The sequence below is a fragment of the Eurosta solidaginis genome, chromosome 1 (assembly GCF_040869045.1).
Source record: "Eurosta solidaginis isolate ZX-2024a chromosome 1, ASM4086904v1, whole genome shotgun sequence".
NCBI classification, from domain to species: domain Eukaryota; kingdom Metazoa; phylum Arthropoda; class Insecta; order Diptera; family Tephritidae; genus Eurosta; species Eurosta solidaginis.
Window position 1 is genome coordinate 10,342,451 of NC_090319.1, and position 20,615 is coordinate 10,363,065.

At 39.2% G+C, this 20,615-nt stretch overlaps 2 protein-coding genes across 2 annotated transcripts; both read right to left on the reverse strand.

The window, feature by feature from the left end:
- Positions 1-951: 951 nt before the first annotated feature.
- asl (asterless) lies at positions 952-14,067 on the reverse strand. Its single transcript, XM_067779510.1, has 6 exons — positions 13,704-14,067; positions 12,835-13,635; positions 11,470-12,591; positions 7,695-8,537; positions 1,238-1,363; positions 952-1,161 (listed from the first exon to the last, which is right to left on the reverse strand). Exons 1-6 carry the CDS (start codon positions 13,803-13,805, stop codon positions 1,093-1,095), a joined length of 3,063 nt encoding a protein of 1,020 aa, XP_067635611.1. The 5' UTR covers positions 13,806-14,067; the 3' UTR covers positions 952-1,092.
- A 3,153-nt stretch (positions 14,068-17,220) lies between these two features.
- LOC137238869 (copper homeostasis protein cutC homolog) lies at positions 17,221-18,207 on the reverse strand. The gene has a single exon (XM_067763895.1). It carries the CDS (start codon positions 18,127-18,129, stop codon positions 17,350-17,352), a length of 780 nt encoding a protein of 259 aa, XP_067619996.1. The 5' UTR covers positions 18,130-18,207; the 3' UTR covers positions 17,221-17,349.
- Positions 18,208-20,615: the final 2,408 nt, after the last annotated feature.

The following is a 20,615-nucleotide window of genomic DNA, read 5'->3' on the forward strand; positions in this document are numbered from 1 at the left end:
TTGCACAAGATCCACGCCGTTTGGCACTTGTGGTACCGGGGGTATATGGTACTCAGACTGTAGGAGGTTTAGTGCGATTAAAGTCCCACACTAACTTTGAGACTTTCGATGCTTCCTCCTCGTAAAAAAAAAAAATATTAAATTGGATTCCCCCCCCCCCCGCCCCCCCTCTGATTGTTCCAAAATCAAATCCTGGCTACGCCCTTGTTTACAATGCAGATCGATTGGACTTGCCCATGAAAACAAACTAGCGTAGTTACACTCTCAGAGGGTAATACATAGAGCAGAGCTGGTGAAGAATCATTTGCTTTTTGAAATTAGAGCTTTTCTACAATCAGTATTTCACAATTTTTTCTTCATACGAGAATTATGCTTTCATTTTTTTAATTCTGCAGTCATGCGGAGAAAGAAGGATTTCATTCAGCATCGCATGCAATTGTAGAGAATGCTAAATCAGACTGCAGAAATGAAAATACGATAAATTATTTAGTTTTTTCAATGTCTTTCATTTAATTTTTTTGCCATTTTGATTCCCGCACTATCCGCCATTTTATTCTCAACCACATGAATAGCGTCCTTTTATAGCACACGGTTGAGTTGTGCGGAAAAACGAACTTGACGCGGCGACGTTACACAACGAAGTGAAGTGTATAAGTAAGAGTTTTACAGGCACATACAGTTTAAACTAAACTTTTAATTGGGTTTTCGTGTTAAAAGAAGGCATTTTTTGCCGTGATAATAATCGTACTCAAATAAATAAATTTGCAAAGCGAAAATGAAAAGTCTAAGAAAATTTGTACCTACCGTCTTTTTCAAAGTTTAATTGCGTTGGGCAACCTTATTTCTGGTCTAGAAAGGTAACTTTCTGGAGGTCAGCCAAAAGCGATTTCGAAAAAAAATCAATTCACTCCACCCTAATGAGCATACCAATAAAATTCAAGTTTATAAAAATTTAACTGTTATAAAATTTCAACTTTTTATAAAAAAAGATTATTAAACATTCTGATAATAGCACGACTATAAACTAATATCATTAAAATAAATATACGATATATGCGCTTCGTATCCACTGTCTAAAACAATTATTTAATTTCATTTTCTATTTTCCTTGTCATAACCTAATTCATGATGTTTCTCTATTGCAGCTATAGTTTCCCTCATCTACAAGAAATAGGATTTAATAAACATGAAACATGAACATAAATAATATAGCAATAAAGAATTTTTAGAAGCTTACCTCACGATTCTTTTTTTCCAGGGTATCCTTCATACGAGTTTCGATCTTTGTCAGTGAAGCATCATATTCTGTTTTAAGTCGATCATATTCTCGCAACATATGTGCTTCTTTATCTTCGGCGTAACGCTGATTTAGGGAAGGGTAATTACAACATACAATAATTACATTTGCATTGCATATAATTATCTATAATTATACTCAGCCGAGCAGATCTCACAGAGTATATTAATTTTGTTCGCATAACCGTACCCTGTAACGGCATAAACTAATCGAGATAGATATAGACTTCTATATATCAAAATGATCTGGGCGAAAAATGAAATTCATTTAGCCGTCCGTCCGTCCGTAAACACGATAACTAGAGTATATTTTGAGGTATCTTGATGAAATTTGGTATGTGCGTTCCTGGACACTCATTTCAGATATCTATTTAAAATGAACGAAATCGGACTACCCACGCCCACTTTTTCGATATCGAAAATTTCGAAAAACAGAAAAACTGCGATAATTCATTACCAAGGACGGATAAAGCGATGAAATTTGGTAGGTGTATTGACATTATGACGCAGAATAGAAAATTAGTATAATTTTGGACAACGGGCGTGGCACCACCCACTTTTAAAAGAAGGTAATTTAAAAATTTTACAAGCTGTAATTTGGCAGTCGTCGAAGATATCATGATGAAATTTGGCAGGAACGTTACTCCTATTATTATATGTGTCCTAAATAAAAATTTGCAAAATCGGATGACAATCCGGATCTCTGTCCGGGTGGACCTTTTCCCTTCTCCGCTACTCGTGGGATGTTGTTAGTATGGAAGAAAAACATTTTTAAAAATAATGAGGCCGGCTCTCCTAGTAAGAAGTTGACAGGAGCTTGCTCCGCAAAGGCTACGGCTCAGCCGGGCCTCAAGTTAGCTGAGCGAACTGCTCAGAGGTTCGCTGCTACAGCGGTAGACAGACAGAAAAGGGCCGAGAGATTATGTGGTCCAGGGATGCGGGTGTGGCCGGCACTAGGGTCAAGGGACTAAAAAAAGCCCAGTCACCAGAACAAGCGCTGGGCTGCCCGGATCCTGCGCAGGAATGCCTCCTCGCCGATAAGGGAGGGGGAAGTTTATGCGGAGGACTGGGCGAAGGCGCAGCGTGACCTTGCTTGGGCGAGACAAATGTTGCCGAACTTCAGGCTGGACTGGGTCGAGATCGATGAAGTCTCGAAGCGCCAGCGGTTTTAGGATGAATCCAACCCTACGGCACCGAAAAGGGCCAAGGGAGGCTGGTGTAGTGTCAAATTGGGTTACTGCATTTAAATCTGGCAACTCCCCCTCTAATAAATAAAAAGATGCAACCATGCATGTATGCACTTGGCATTACTGGGTGAGAGAGTCGAATGACGGAGAATTCTGATTGGCTGAATCCTCCGTTAGTCGACTCTATCACGCCATCGCATCATAAGATTTTCCCGTTATGCGCTTTTGCATACCGGCAAAGTTGCTTTTGAAGCGTCAGCATTTTTTCTACAGTTTTCAGTTTGAATTGAGCCGGGGATACAGACGCAAGTGCGCGAACTAAAAAGTAATAAAAGAAAAGTTTGCGGTGAACTTAAATTAAAAGAAAATTGTCTACAACTAAAAATAAGAAGAATTTAAAAGTTGCGATAAACCATAAACTAAGGAAAAGCTGTGTGCAACTGATGAAGAAGTAAAACTAAAAGTTCAGTGTGTAACTAGGCTAAAAGAAAAGTTGTGCGTGTGTAACCTAAAATAGTAAGAACTAAAAGAAAGGTTGTGCGAAACCAAAAAAAGAAAAGATTTTTTAGACGAATACAAATAAAATTTTTCTATGACCAAAACTAAAAGAAAAGGTGTCTGTACATTTTAATTAAATAAAAAGGAAACAAAAAGGTAACTAGTGTGAGTGGGAGTGTGGTATCGCCCCAGCGTGAGGGTGAGTTCGCCCGGCCAAATCCAAAATGCCGGTGATGCAACTAAAGTTCTTATATGGCGACCGTGACAGGACTCGAACCTGCAATCTTCGGATCCGAAGTCCGTGGTCTTTCGCCGAAATAGCCAAGGATCGGCAGAACATTGGCGTTATAGACGAGAGCAGCGAAGATGGCAGGATTCCGAAACAACAGTGGAAGTGGATTGAGGCAGCGCTCGCTAATGTGGCCGTTGTCAAAAAACACAACCCTGGTCCACCGCCTACTTATACCGATGCGGGGTGGTTCCAGGGCAATATTAAACTAATTGCCTGTGACGACGCCAGGTCGGTGAAGCTTTATAAAGCCGCCGTCGCAGATAGTCCTGCTGCTCGAGAGCGCAAGCGTCGAAGCGCTGAAAAGGCAGGATTTCAGGGTAAGTTACGGCTTCAAGAATATAAGCCTTAAGGTTTATAAGGCTGATGTTGAAACCTTGGTAAACCTTGAGTCTCGTACGGAGGTGGTTGAACTCCCCCTCAGTGAAGACGAGATGGAGGTAGACGAAGAAGCTGGTGGCTACGCTTCGTCAGGCTCTAGCGGAAGCTTGGATCTCAGAGGGTTGTACTCTGAGGGTCAGCTTCTGGAGGATGGCGATTCGGACGCGACGCTCACGGAGGAGAGCGCAAACAAACAGTGATTCGGGTCCTCCAAATAAACCTGCATCACTGCAAAGCAGCATGAGCTGCACTCCTACTGCACCTGTCTTCAGGTACAGTAGACATCGTACTGGTCCAGGAGCCGTGGATCACTGGCACTAGGATATGTGGCCTGCGGACACCAGCGTATAAGCTGGAAAAGGAAAAGGGTAAGCCTCGCACTTGTATATTGGCTAAGTCTACTCTTAATGTTTTTCTTCTACCCAATTTTAGCGACGGGGATCTGACAGCGGTTAGCATCGATGTGCTAGGGAGGAGCTTTAAATTTGCTTCCTTCTACCTAGCGCACGATCACCAAGGCTCATTACCACCGGATAATTTCAGGGAGGTCGTGCGAGCAGCAAATCCACGAAATGATTTCATCCTACTCGGAGGCGATGCCAATGATCACCACGCCCAGTGGGGCAGCAGTGATATAAATGACCGATGTGAGTCTTTATTTAAATATCTTTTAGGCACTAATCTAAGTATATGTAATATACGAGCAACCGCGAAGAGGTCCTTGACATAACCCTGGTCACTCCTTTTCTGACCATAGATATATAAGCTTTTCTATATCACAGGCGCACATAAGTCCTAAGTACATACGAAATATTAGAAGAACGAACTGGGGCTACTATAAGAAGATATCTGAAGAGGTACGAGCCCCAGAAAGCGAGGAGGAGCTGGACGTGCTTGTAAAAATTTCAGTCAAAAATAGGGCTTGCCCGACTAAAAAGGTTATGGAAACTCGCAAACCACCATGGTGGTCGTCCGATCTTGATAAGCTTAGGAAGTCATGTAGGGCGGCCTTTAATAAGCAAAGCATGATGGACATGAATCCTAATGGGCTGCTTATAAAACGAAAATAAATATATATAAAAAAGCAATCCGAAATGGAAAGCGATCCTCCTGGGGAAATTTATGCGGCAGGATTGAATCCGCATGCGCGGCCTCCCGGTTAAGGAAGGTGCTATCGAAATCTCCTACTCAGCTAAGTAACGTCCAAAAGCCGGATGGGTACTGGACGGACTCCGTAAACCATAAACTTGCTTATGGATACACACTTACCAGCAAGTGCGGGCGTGTCTTCAAATATTGTCAGCGGAGGGTCACCTAATGATCAGCTAACAAGCGAAATCACAGATGATAAAAGGATAGATTGGACTTTACAGACCATCAAGCCCTATAAATCGCCGGGGCCGGATGGAATTTTTCCGACTCAGCTACAGTATACTGCCGAACTTATAAGGCCCTGAATAAAAGGGATGTTTATAGGTTGTCTTAGGCTCAATAACGTACCTGTATCGTGGAGGGAAGTCAACGGGGTCTTTATCCCCAAGGCAGGGAAAACCTCCCACTCTAAACCAAATGATTAGAGGCCTATAACCTTATCTTCTTTTCTGCTTAAGCACTCGAAAGACTCCTAGAGGACTACATCATGAGGAGGATTGAGCCATCGCTTCTTTCGTAAGCTCAACATGCCTATACTAAGGGCAGGTCAACTGGCACGACCTTGCACTCACTGGTATCCGTTATCGAAAGGTCACTAGATCTCAAGGAATACACACTGGTGGCATTTCTAGATATAGGGGGTGCCTCCAACAATGTTCTCCCGTAGGCCATCACCTCGGCGCTGACCGATCTGGGGGTTGACGCGTGTCTGGTGGAGTTTATATACAAACTGCTCACGCGTAGGCAGATCAAAACTGAGCTAGGTGGATGCGTAATCCGCAGACCGGTCGGCAGAGGCACTCCGCAGGGAAGCGTTCTCTCTCCGCTACTTTGGGTGGTTACCGTCAACCAACTACTACGCCTCATTGAATCAGAAGGTCACTAAGTGATCGCGTATGCAGATGACATCTGCGTCACCATGCGGGGGAAATTTCCGCAAACTCTTTGCAACCTAATGGAAGGGGCACTATCCAAAATATCGCACTGGGCCACAGCCACAGGTTTGGAAGTCAATCCGGATAAAACCGAGCTTGTCCTCTTCACGAGGAGGTACAAAGTACCAAATCTAACACCGCCAAGAATTGAGGGTACGTTTTTAGCGTTTAGCGATTAAGTCGAGTATTTGGGAGTCATTTTGGATAGGAAGCTATTATGGAGTGACTATACAGTGGAGCGATCCAAGAAGGCAGCAGCAGCGTTGTTCACATGCAAGAGGGCAACTGGCACCTCCTGGGGATTCTCCCCTAAGGTGGCCTAGTGGATTTACACAGCCATTGTGCGCCCGATTCTTCTTTATTGTGACTTGGTCTGGTGGACTGCACTAGGTAAAACACCTATCTTAAAATGCTTCAAAAGGTGCAACGGAGTTCGGAGCTTTGCATCACCGGGGCTCTTGGCTCCACTCCGTCTGAAGCACTCAATGCTATACCTTCCACCTCTTGACCTGGTGGCGAAAGAAATAGCGGTCGTCGCCGCTCTACGCATAAGGGAAACAGGTCTCTGGTCAAATGGATCTAGTGGACATGCAACAATCCTGGACACGAACGCCCCAGTCCCAATACCGGTGCGCACTGACTACAGCACGCCAAAGAACGTCTTCGTTAAAAACTATAGTATATATATACCATCGCGACCAGACTGGAATAGCAGACAACATACGGTTCCGGGTGCCATCAACATATTCACGGATGGTTCTAAGATCAACGGGAAGGTGGGAGGAGGCCTCTTTTCACCGGATCTGGGTCTAGAGGTCTTTTTTCGCCTACTAGATCACTGTAGTATATACCAAGCGGAAATGCTGGCAATACACAGGGCTGTGAACCATCTCGGGTCTATGCCTAAGGATGGTAAACGGGTGTTTATTTTCTCAGACAGCCAGGCCGCATTAAAAGCCCTGGACTCAGTCGTCGACAACGCAAAGTCGGTAACTGAATGCCGCAGATCTCTTAACGAGATAGCTCAGCACTTCAGTATCAGCCTTCTATGTGTACCTGGGCACAGGGGTATTGAAGGCAACTTTCAGGCTTCGTGTGAATACGAGCACTATAAGAGTTGCAAATCGACTATGGTCAGCCATATCATCGTGTGAGACATCCAGGCTAACCTGGCCCTCATATGACAAGGGGCGCACAGGAGCACTTCTGATTTTAAACAAATCAGTTCTATCGTCCCTGATAGGGGTTCCAACAGGGCATTGTTTAATAGGCACGCATGGCGCTAGAATGGGGGCAACGACCTTCGACTATTGTCGCGTCTGCAGTTGTACAGAAGAGGAGGAGAGTGTCCAGCACATCCTCTGTCATTGTCCAGCGCTTAGTAGGCGTAGGTTGACCATCCTTGGTAAACCTTTTCTACATGACCTTGCTGAGGTCTCTAGCTATAAAGTCAAGGCTCCAGCAAAATATATAATTTCCACGAAGTGGTTTGACCCGCGTTAGGCAGGGTAGGGGTCATCTTTGAGACCGTATAGGGTATTACAATGGGCTCATTGGTGGCCTAAGTAGTGAGCTGTTACCATAGTGTCCAGCTCAGCCCTTGCAACCTAACCTAACCTATAGAACTAAGGCCCACTCCCTTTTAAAATACTCATTAACGCCTTTCATTTGATACCCATATCGTACAAACCCATTCTAGAGTCACCCCTGGTCCAGCTTTATGGCGTCTTCTCGAAAAGGCGTCCACCTGTAGAACTATGGTCCACTCCCTTTTAAAATACTCTTTATTACCTTCCATTTGATACCAATGTCATACAAACACATTCCAGGGTTACCCTAGGTTCATTTTCCTACATGGTGATTTTCTCTTATTTTGTCTCCAAAGCTCTCAGATGATTTTGTACACGTTGTACGGTTACACCCCAACTTAGCCTTCCTTACTTGTTTTTTAATTACCTTATAATTCGCTGCTGTATGCTTTGCTGAATTGTATTTCTTTTGACATGCTGTCAACGCCTTTTGGTGCGCTCGCTCCAAAGTTTGTACCTTATCCTTCCATTCACTCTCTATAGCATCAACATGTTTACGTTGCTCCTCCCATTGCATCATTACAGCTTTCATCGATTGACGCTCGGCTTCGATTTGTGTTTGCCGTTCTTCTAACTCTTTAGATAGTTGAACAGCACGTTGATTTTTTGCTAATAATTCATCACGACATTTATGCAATATGGCAGTTTGTTTTTCAATCATCGCATGCGCTTCAGCATCTTTTTTGTTAAGTAATTCTGCGATATGTTCACGTTCAGCTAGAATAGCTTGCTTTAATAGCTCCACTTCGGTTTGTCGCTGTTGTAGGTCTTTACGCGCAAGTTCATATTCACGTTGTAAACAAATATTTTTCTCTTCAGTTTGTCGAAGTTTTATTTGAAAACGTTTAATTTCGCTGGCAAATAACTTCGACATTTCATCGCGTACACGCGCTTCAATTTGCTTTACCTCTGTTGTGTGCAAGTGCTTGTTTTCTTGCTCATTACTGTTATCAGCATCATTGGCAGCCGGTTGCTTTGGTGGAGCTGAGCTATGTTCGGATGTGCTACTTTGACTTTTGATATACTCTTCGAATCGTGCAGCTTTGGCTTTGAGCTCGCGTATAAGCGTTTCTTGTTCTTCGGTTAGTTTTAACTTCTCTTTGAGCTCTACAATTAAAGCTTTAGATTTATTCAGTTGTTGTGTAAGATCGTCAATTTCCTTTTTGTAAATTGAATTGGTATTACTCAATTTTAGATTTTGTATTTCAAACTGTTTAAAGGCGAAAAAGAAAATTAAAAATTAATGAAGCGTTTTGATTCCGTGAGAAAGAAGTGAAACTTTGCCATAAATATTCATCAAAAACTAATTTTGATTTCTCACTGAAAAAAGCGTTTACCGTCAAAAAAGCGAAATAACGGTTTTCACTCCGATCTGGATTTGTCCAATATAATGAACATATATCAAAATAGTTCTAACTTTAGGGTTTTACACATATTGTTTGAATTTATCGATGGTATTACGAAATACAGTTGCAATAATAGGAAATTCATTCATTATACTCAGTGTGCTTTGCACACAGAGTATATTAACTTTGATTGGATAACGGTTGGTTGTACAGGTATGAAGGAATCGAGATAGATATATACTTCCATATATCAAAATCATCAGTGTCGAAGAAAAATTTGATTGAGCCATGTCCGTCCGTCTGTCCGTTAACACGATAACTTGAGTAAATATTGAGATATCTTCACCAAATTTGGTACACGAGCTTATCTGGACCCAGAATAGATTGGTATAGAAAATGAGCGAAATCGGATGACTTTTTCTATATATAACATTTTGGAAAACACAAAAAACCTGATTATTTAGTAAATAATACACCTAGAATGTTGAAATTTGACGTGTGGACTCTTGATAAAAATTTGAACAAAAATTTTAAAATGGGCGTGGCACCGCCCACTTGTGATAAAATCAATTTTACAAATATTATTAATCATAAATCAAAAATCGTTAAACCTATCGTAACAAATTCGGCAGAGAGGTTGCCTTTACTATAAGGAATGCTTTGAAGAAAAATTAACGAAATCGGTTAAGGATCACGCCCACTTTTATATAAAGATTTTTAAAAGGGTCGTAGACGAAAATAATAAACTATATCTTAGCGAAAAAGAGCTTTGTGTCAATAGAATTTTACTTTCTAAATTAAATTATAACATTATATTGGAAAACAGTAAAATTTTTGAAAATGGGTGTGGCACCTCCTCTTTTATGACTAAGCAATTTCCTATGTTTCGGGAGCCATAACTCGAAGAAAAATTAACATATCGTAATGAAAGACCGCGGCAACTTAGATATAAAACAAATTTAAAAGGGTCGTAGACTAGAATAATATGCTATAATTATAGTGTTAATTATTATAACAAAATATACTTTTTAATTTATACTTTAATTTTTAAATAACTTTTGAATAGAGTTTCCTTTTTGAAAATGAAATTTTTGATTACATCAAAAAAGAAAATTCTTATTAGTTAAATGTTTCAAATAAATAAAATAATTTTTCAAAAATAAATAAATATTTTTATTATTTGGTTTATCACCAAAATAACTTAGCAAAAACGAAAATTCTTATTAGTTAAATGTTTAAAATAAATAAAATAATTTTTCAAAAATAAATAAATATTTTTATTATTTGGTTTATCACCAAAATAACTTAGCAAAAATGGTTTTGAATCAATGATATTTCACTTATCAGGTTTTATTGTAAGAGGAAATGGGGAGACATTTTCTTTTTGAACGGGCGGTGCCACGTGTTATGTAGAAAAGTAATTTATCTGAAATGAAATGTACAATTGAAGCTCACGCTGAGTATATAATGTTCGGTTACACCCGAAATTAGACACCTTTACTTGTTTAAGTTATTATTCGGCACTTGCGTGTCTTTATTATATTAAACTCAACGGATTACCCACCAAAGCCCCTTCAACCGACACGAGGGGCGAATCCGCGTGTTGTTGTATTGTTGTATTAACTATAGAGACACCCCCGACAGTTTTGGGGAGTGTTATTGATGTTGTTGTTGTTGTAGCGATAAGGTTGCTCCCCGAAGGCTTTGGGGAGTGTTATCGATGTGATGGTCCTTTGCCGGATACAGATCCGGTACGTTCCGGTACAACAGCACCATTAAGGTGCTAGCCCGACCATCTCGGGAACGATTTATGTGGCCACATTAAACCTTCAGGCCATCCCCTCCCTCCCCACCCCCAAGTTCAATGAGGAGCTTGGGGTCGCCAGAGCCTCGTCTGTTAGTGAAACAGGATTCGCCGCGGATAGGTGAGGTTGACAATTGGGTTTGGAGAAGCTATATATTGCGCTAGCAACCTGAAGTGTTGCGCTACACAGCCCCTTGAATCTGGTATTTTATTCCCCTCTTACGACAGGCATACCTACCGCGGGTATATTCTGACCCCTAACCCGCTGAGGTGAGTGTTATCGATGTTGATGGTCTTTTGCCGGATATAGATCCGGTTCGTTCCGGTAACAAACACCATTACGGTACTAGCCCGACCATCTCGGGAACGATTACTATGACAACATTAAGCCTTCTATGCCAAAATTTTAATTATGCATACTTTTCCTTCGCGAATAGATTTATAAAAAATTTGTTTGCTTTTAAATGTTTAAGAAAAATATTAATTAGATATATAGAAAACGTTCTGGGAAAAAGTAGTCACCACAGTTAGCAATCATATATGTATTTTTAAAACCTTGGGAGCTAAGTAACAAATACTACCTAAAAAACGTTACATAATGAACAGTTTGGTCTAGCCATTAAAAGGGTTAAATGGATGTACTTATTTCTCCAATCATCCGAAAGCCTATGCTTGTACCGTTATTTAGTGTGTACGATAATTTGCGTTCATAAAATAAAACAAAAAATAAATATAAAACAACTTCTCTCACGACTCTTACGAAATATACAGATTCAAGTCGCTCACAACATTTTAATCAATTGATCAGTTTTTTATGAACAAATGTTTTTAATTTGTCCTCTATTTTATTTTCTTGGCAGAATGCCGTTTATGTTATTGTCTAAGATTAATGTTAGGTTCATATGGCCAGTAAGAACTCCAAGCAAAGTTTAATTTCAATTAAATTCTTGGTACTAAGGTCTACATTCATTCTCTTCCTACTATTTTTTTACCTTTGTGATCTCAGTCATATAATCAATGCATTTACTACAATTATTGGAGCTTTCTACTTTTGCTGCCTTGAAATTTGCTGTTTTCTCTTTTTCCCAACGTTCCTTTAATTCTTCAACATCGCGTTCATGACATGTTTTCTCAGCATCCAATATCTTTGCCAATTCAGAAGATTTCACCTCCGCTAATTGTAGAGCCCGTTGCAGATTGGCTATTTTCTCGCGTTGTTCTTGTAATTCTTTTATCGTGTCTGTGTTACGTAACTTTTCTACTTCGTAACTCAACGCTTCCTTAGCATTTGAAATTTCAATGTAGAGATTTTTTAAACGATCACATTCCCGTTGTGCATCTTTTAGCAGAAATTTTTGTTTTTCTAATTCTAAACGCGTATTATCGGCTGTGGTGCGATTGCGCAAATTTTGATTTTCTTTCATTATTTGTTCATAATTTATTTTCATACTTTCATGTTCTTGCTTAAGTTCTTCTAAATCCACTTCAACATTACGCAATTGTAAATCCATTTTTTTACGTTCCATTTCATGATGTTTACACTCAGCTTCTAGACGTGCACACTTTTCATTAAGGACCTGCTTTTCAGCTTGCAATTGTTGTTGTAACTCTACATTATTGTTTGTATTGTTGTTAAAACTATTATTATTTTTTGCATTTGATTTATTTTGCAATGCCTCATATTCCTGTTCGAGTAATTTTAAACGATTCTCCAGACGCACATTTGCTTCCCGCATTGTTGTAATTTGAACCAAAGCTTTGTTTTCTTCTTCGCGCAGCACTCGTATCTCAGCGGTTTTCTCATCCAACTTCTGTTGTAAGCTACGTATTTCATCACGTTTACTTTTGATATTTGCCAATGCCCGATAGAGTTCATCTTTGAGATTACCCAAACGATCAATGGTGGTTAGTGGTGTGCTGCCCACCACTTTACCTTGCGTTTGACTGAGATGACGTGGTGTATCTTCGAGATTGTGTTGATGCAGTACACTATCCATTACATCCAATTCAGCTGTAGTGTAGTCTAAACGTTTATTTAACGAAATTATTGTTTCCTCCATACTTTTGATTTGATCTTGTAGGCTGGCTACGAATTTTTGCAAACGCATATTTTCCTGCAAATATATACAATTTAGTATATTAATATGGGATATAAGTTAGGCAATAAATATAATATGTGAAAATTGCACTACGTTTGGATAATGGTCTCTTAGATGTATGCAATCTATTTCTACATTACTGTATAAAATAAATAAAATTTATTTCAATGTGTTTACATTCACCTAAAACTTAGCTAGGGTTCAATTAAGTCTGCCGAAATGTATATTGTATATAAATTGATTATTTCTATAACATACCTTTTGATATTCATGACCTCCCCTTAATTCCTCACATTTTCTTTGCGTATCCAACAATGCATGATTTAAATCGTTAATTTTACTTGCTTTTTCTACCAACAAAGTTTCATGACTAGTTTGCAATGCTTGATAACGCGCCTGTAAACTTTCTAATTCACTAATTTTCTTATCTAACTTGCAGGATAATTGTTCCATTTTTTCTTGCATAACAGCTAATTCTGCTCGATGCCGATCTTCCATTTGCTTACGTTGCAGCTCTGCATTACGTTGACTATGTTTGCCTAAATCACGTTCAACCATATCGTACTTTTGCTGTACATCCGCCAAAAGCATTTGTGTGGTTTCCAATTTGGCCAAAACTTGATTGTGTTCACTTTCGAGCGACTTCTTTTCAGCATGCAACTTACTAATACTATTTTCTAAATTGGAACATTTTTCTTTGCACTCCACAAGTAGCTCATGTGTATTTTTTTTACTAGCCAATGCACGATCCAATTCTGCTTCAGCAATGCATAGACGCTTCTGAAATTCATCTCGTTTTTTTTGTTCCTGGTGTGCCAATTGCTTAAAATGTTCAGATTCACGGGTACGTGATTCAAGTAACATCTTCATTTGATGCATTTCTGTCTCGTAACTGGCATGTTGTAAATGCATAGCATTTCCATCATTTTCATGATGGGTCGCAATATGGTTTTGATGTTGCTGATCATCGTTAAGGTGAGATTGATAGTTACTAGTTGAGTCGATGGTTGTCTCATCGTCGTCCAAGTCATCAAAAGCTTTTGCTAATAACTCACCTAGCTAAAAACCGCATCATAAATAGCAGAATTAGGAAATCATGTTCGAATTTGGGTTTTTGTTTAACTTACTTCCTCTTTGTGGCGTCTTTCATCAGCCAATGCTTCTTCTTCAGCAGCACGATCAAAACTCGAGTTTACTTTAATACTCTCTGCACCTTGGAAAATGCTCATTATTTATTACTTTTTATTATCACAGCCTTTTTATAACATATTTTTCTTTTTTAAATTAATTGATATTTAACCGATTAATTGATCGCGCCGGCGCTTTTGTATTGTTTAATAAGGCAGATGTTCTTTTGATTATAATATCTTGCACGAAGTCCCCCAAATGGGTTATTTTTTGTGTACTCTTCTATAAAACCCAAATCGCTTTTCGGTACAAAATTTTGGTTGGTTTTTTGGGGTTTGACATATTGGGTAATAAAGGCCAAATTAAACTTCCTTAAGCGCGAATTAATGGTGACTTATAACCATAAAGCCATAACCAGATAAAACAGCTGATCGAACCCACCTTATGGAAATGAATGTAATCGATTAATGGTGCCATACCATAACGCTAACTCGATTACATTGATTTCCTTAAGGTAGGTTCGATCAGCTGTTTTGTCTGGTTATGGATTTATGGTTATAAGTCACCATTAATACGCCCTTTAACCCTAACGCCATAGTTGTAACCATATCCATAACCATCTCCAATGTGATCGATTAACGGTGCCTTAACCTAAAAATCGTGACAATTTCATAAAAATGAAGAAAACGCACAAAATTACAAACATTCCACAAAAAATAAGTCTCTTAGTCAAAACGTAGCCAAAACAATAAATAAAATATACAAAAAGTTAATAAATTCACCTACTCAAATATTTTTAGGTTATGGGTATGGCGAAAAACCAAAAACCAATTGGTTGGCTATAATATGGTTATGGAGTTAGCTTTATGGCACAAATCACACAAACAAGATTGCGCATTGCGCATGTAAACAAAAGATCGGCTGTTTTTTATGGGCAATTTTTACGTCATTTTCCTTTAGCTCTTGTTTCTTTCTTTCAGGGATGCACCTTAACGTTAAGCTAATCGTTTATCAAAAAGTTTCCACCGTTTCCGTTGAAACACTTCGAAATATTATCGATAAAGAAATTATCAAGATAAATTGTATCTCGTTTTTAACCGAAACGAAAAGCTTTCGTTAACGTTAAAAACGTTAACGAAAAGCTTTCGTTAACGTTAAAAACGTTAACGAAAACGTGATACTTTATGTTTGAATTGTGCTGGCAATGCTATAGCCATGGTGAAGCCGTAAGGTGGCAACAACGAGCGCACATACACACACAAACTCTATGTAATTTGTTTGTGTAATTCGTTGGTGGTAATGTCAAAAATACTCTGAGAAATGTTCGTACTGTCAAAATTCATGAGAAAAGTTGCAATGAGCTTGGATAATGCTTTCACCTTTAATGACTCCGCCATCAATCAGCTTTGCCAGCATAGTTTGAAATTAATAATCAACATAAACGATTTGATTTCGTTTTGATATGGCAGAAAACGAAACGAAATCATTTCGTTAATTTGACGATCTTAACGTTAATAAACGAAACGAAATGACTTCGTTTCGTTTATTAACGTTGATTATCGTAACGAAATGATATCGTTTCGGTGGTTAAGCATGCCTGCTTTCTTTCATTCGCTCAAGCAGTCAAGTGTGACGTAGATACGCAGAACAAAGCAATTTTGAACTCGTGAATGCGCAATCTTCTGTTGTGATTTGTGGCGTTGTTGTATGGCACTATTAATCGATTACATTGATTTCCATAAGGTAGGTTCGATCAGCTGTTTTATCTGGTTATTATTAGAATTTTCCATTGTCGAAACAAAGATGGCAACCCTTTTATTTTGTATTATATTTTACTATTTTTACCTTCGTTAACTACAGTTGAAATGTGACGTTTATAGAAGAAGCACTTCAATAAAATTTCTTTCCATAAAAGCTAATTGTTCAACTGTTAATTAGACGTGTTTTCTTTTGTGCGCTTATCTTTTTAATTGGTTCGGTCAAAAGGACTTTTATCCATAACTTTTAAATGTTTTAGGTCACAATTAATTGGCACTATAGGGCTAATAAAACTTCCTTAACCCTAACGCCATAGTCGTAACCATATCCATAACCATCTCCAATGTGATCGATTAACGGTGCCTAAACCTAAAAATCGTAACAATTTCATAAAAATGAAGGAAACGCAAACAATTACAAACATATTTCACAAAAAATAAGTCTCTTAGTCATAACGTACCCAAAACAATGAATAAAATCTACAAAAAATGATTAAATTTACCAACTAAAATATTTTTAGGTTATGGATATGGCGAGAAACCAAAACCCAGTTGGTTGGCTATGGTATGGTTATGGCGTTAGCGTTATGGTATGTCCCCATTAATCGATTACATTGATTCCCATAAGGTCGAACAGCTGTTTTATCTGGTTATGGTTTTATGGTTATAAGTTACCATTAATTAGCCCTTAAGGGCCAATAAAACTTCCTTGACCCTAACGCCATAGTCGTAACCATACCCCTATCATAACCATCTCCAATGTGATCGATTAATGGTGCCTTAGCCTAAAAATCGTGAAAATTTCATAAAAATGAAGAAATAAGTCATAACGTATCCAAAGCAATGAATAAAATGCACAAAAAATTATTAAATTCACCAACTCAAATATTTTTAGGTTATGGATATGGCGACAAACCAAAAACCAAATGGTTGGTTATGGTATGGCACATTAATCGATTACATTGATTTCCTTAAGGTAGTTTCGATCAGTTGTTTTATCTGATTATGGTTATAGGTCACCATTAATTAGCGTCGTCGATGTGTTAGTGGAGAGCGAAAAAAGCTTTGAATGTGTGAGTGAACTGGTTACCTCCGTCTTGTAGGGACGCTAACTCGATTACATTGATTTCCTTAAGGTACGACGATCAGCTGTTTTATCTGGTTATGGCTTTATGGTTATAAGTCACCATTAATTCGGCCTTTAGGTGGTGCACAGTCACAAATCATTTACCCAGATTGCGCATTCACGAGTTCAAAATTGCTTTGTTCTGCGCATAAACGTCATAGTTGACTCTTGAGCGAATAAAAACGAGAGCTATAGGAAAAGAGTCGATTCATACGTCATAAAAAACAGCTGATCTAATGTTTACATGCGCAGACTCTGTGTGATTCGCACAGTCTTCAAACGTTACCAAAAATAGAAAATTCAAAAACTTAATAGAAAACTGCACAATTAATAAGTCATTGAGGCAAAACGTATGCGAAAAAACCGTGCAGACTATATAGTACATAGATATTAAAACAATTCATCCATCTGATTCTAAGATAGTTTTACTCAAAAGTGGTATAGCAAGATTGAGCTTTTTCACAATTAGGAGGCATGGTGTGAGATTCAAGGGATTGTGTAGCTCAGCCCTTTCAAGAGGTTGCTAGCATCATTTATATCTTCTCCAACCCGTGGCGCTGGTCGGGATAATACCCAAATGGTCCCCAGAAACTTCGAGGTTTCCTAATCGCTCTAAGAAAAAAATAATACGACTCCGGCTGATTAGTTTTATTAAATTCGGGGTGTCTTCGAAACTCAAATAAAAGCTATCTGGTATAAATTAATTTTGAATACATATATATTACAGTAAACTTTAATGTTTCGTTCTTTTTGAAACGATTTTCACTTTGCCGCCATTGCGATACTAACCATACTGCGTACAACATCAATATCTGTGATAGAGTATGGTTCTACATCTTGCTTACCCATAGTGACATCACAATCCATTTGCACCCCTTCGGCATTATTTGGTAATACCACAGCTGTTCTTGCCGTGCTTTGCGCCGAAGCATGAAATTCAACACATTTTGTATTCGTTAGCAATTCATCCAAGTTGTCTACATTAATACCAGCACCAGGCATTACAATAATATCACGATGTTTCGCAATCAATTGTGCCAAATACTCGCTTCCGTCCAGAGCAGTTGCACGAAAACCACTACTTAACAAACGTTTAAAACCCAATTCCTTAATGACTGTTATGGTGTCATGCATTATTTGTGGGTTTGTTAGATCAAAGGCTCGATGGAATGTAAGCGGAATACTTCCGGATCGTTCCATTACACGTTGACATTTGTCAATATCGATTGTACGTTCTTTGGTTAGTGCACCAAAGACAAATCCATCAGCACCATGTGTACGTAAAATATCCATATCCAAAAGAACTGCGTCCATTTCTTCTTTTGTATAAATAAAATCATTTCCGCGCCTTGGTCGCAGCATGCAGTAAATTGGTATATTAATATGGTCTTTCAATGTTTTTACAGTTCCAGGTGAAGGTGTTAAGCCACCTTCGGTAAGTGCTGAGCACAATTCTATACGTGATGCACCACCCTCCGTGGCGGCCAGAGCTGAAGCGATTGAATCGACACAAACTTCTAGTTTTATATTGTTTGTAGACATTGGTAAACAAATTTCCAGTTTCCCGAAGCCAACGATGACGGAAGCGATGGTAAAGGTAAACAAACAAATTTATGAATAAATACAGTACTGCCAAGACGGAAGAAATTTGGCGTTGCCTGATAACAAAATGGATGTCGCGAATGGCCAAAGAATGGAAGTGCCATGCTTTGCCCATTTGTATTTTAAACCTACTTTTCTTTTAAATGATACCGAGGAAAGTCAGACTGCATATGATTTTTTTTTATCTAGTTAATAGAGCAAATATGAGCAGTCAATTAAGCAAACATTTTATAATATGTAAGTATTTCAATATACCAGGCGCTTACAAGTGTTTGGAAAACACTATTGAACAAATGATTTAAGTAATCGAACAGCGAATTAACGGGTGATCTGGCTATCCACTGTTGTGAACGTTTTTTGTTTTTAAACATCACTTCACTTACTTTTGTATCATGACTCATGAGTCCAAGTGTGCAGGCATCGGTGCAATTTAGAAACGAAACATCAAAACCAAGGAGAATTAAACAAGGGGTGCCACAGGGTGGTGTCCTATCCCCACTTTTGTTTAATTTCTACATATCTAAGCTACCTTCACCACCGGAAGGAGTCACAATCGTTTCCTACGCCGATGACTGCACAATAATGGCCACAGGCCCAGGCCCAAAGATCGATGCGCTATGCAATAAAATAAACGGCTACCTCCCTGATCTCTCCAGTTTTTTCGCCTCGCGAAACCTGGCATTATCACCGACTAAATCTTCCGCGACCTTATTTACAACATGGACGCCCCAAATGGCGACCATTTTGAACATCCACGTCGATGGCACTATGCTAACGACTGTCCTACACCCCAAAATCTTGGGTGTGACGTTTGATCAGGGTCTAAATTTTGGTGAGCACGTAGCCGCAATTGTTCCGAGAATTCAGAGCCGTAACAAAATCCTCAAATCCCTCGCTGACAGTACTTGGGGAAAAGATAAAGAAACGCTCATGACTACATACAAAGCAATTAGCCAGCCGATTACGTGCTACGCGTCACCCATATGGTCGCCAAGCCTAAAAATCACCCACTGGAAGAAACTACAGGTCTGCCAAAATACTGTTCTCAGAATCGCCACGGGCTGTCTTCTTATGTCCCCAGAACACCATCTGCATAATGAGATGCTGACCAAACAGTTCCTGTTGAATACCCAGAAACCTGGGCATCCCAACAGACATCTGATTGATGAACCAGCACCGCCTAGGGGCTTAAGGAGTCATCTCCGTAAGCATTTTGAGGAAATACGGCACCTGAGAACCCAGCCGTATGTGGTGAAAAAACACAAGCAGGTCCTTGGTGAACTCCATAAACAGACGTCGGACCTTTATGCCGGGAATTGCCCGGTGAATCCTGTGCTTAACGAAAATTATCCAAAACTTGCGGAAGAGGAACGCATACTCCCCAGGGAAACGCGTGTCACTCTCGCTCAACTTAGTTCTGGATACTGTAACAGGTTAAACTCTTACCTATCCAGAATCAACCCCGACATACAAAATGTATGCCCCGCTTGCAACGTGTCCCCACATGACACCAACCATCTCTTCAATTGTAATGTGGAACCTACGCCTCTAACACCCCTTTCCTTATGGTCCACCCCTGTTGAAACGGCAAGTTTCCTTGGACTCCCGTTAGAGGATATTGATGACAATTTGTAATCGGTCGCGGCTATTAGGTGGGGCGAGCATTGCTACAACAACAACAATAGTCCAAGTGTTACAGTTAGATTAAAGTCGAAATGTACCAAACTGGATGAACGCGCATATAGAGCTGGGATTCGACTCAATTTTTTCAAGAATCGATTTTTTCGATTCGATTCTAGAAAAAAATCGATTAAATCGAAGCGAACGAAGTATATTTAAATTTTGCTTATACTTTCTAAAGCTGGAGACATTGGTGCTTTATCGGTAACCGTATCGGTAACCTTTTAACAGCTGATTCGACCAACCTTATGAGAATCAATGCAATCGATTATTGGTGCCGCTAAAGTCGTAACCGTATCGTAGCCAACCAATTGGGTTTTGGTTTACCGTCGTAACGATAAACAGCTGATTACGTTAGGGATACGGATACAGCGATACGACATACGGCACCAATGACTCCCGCTTATAAGTGTTCTCACGTACTCAACCATTTACACGGTTTTTCGCGACAAATAAAGCTGAACAGTTTCTCTCTCGTTTCGTTGCCTGCCGACAAAATTGGAAGCATCGATGAATGACGCATGGATCTTCACCTGATCCTTTCATAGGAGTGACAATTTGTGTCTTGGTTTCCGTAGGTTCAGTTATAAACTTTATGGAAGTATTTTCTTAACTTATTGAAAATAAAGAGGACTAAGGAATTTAATTGACGAAATTTCATAAAAATTTATGCTTCTGTTTTCGTGTTTGCTGCTGTCTATATCATAAAAACAATATTGCAAATAAAGTATTGACTTTAAAAACAA

Coding starts and splice junctions, on each gene's coding strand:
- asl (XM_067779510.1), bottom strand. CDS start 13,805: ATGAGCATTTTCCAAGGTGCAGAGAGTATTAAAGTAAACTCGAGTTTT. Junction 1,364..7,694: donor ATACAGCAGCGAATTATAAG/GTAATTAAAAAA, acceptor TCCCTAAATCAG/CGTTACGCCGAAGATAAAGA. Junction 1,162..1,237: donor TGGAAAAAAAGAATCGTGAG/GTAAGCTTCTAA, acceptor TATTTCTTGTAG/ATGAGGGAAACTATAGCTGC.
- LOC137238869 (XM_067763895.1), bottom strand. CDS start 18,129: ATGTCTACAAACAATATAAAACTAGAAGTTTGTGTCGATTCAATCGCT.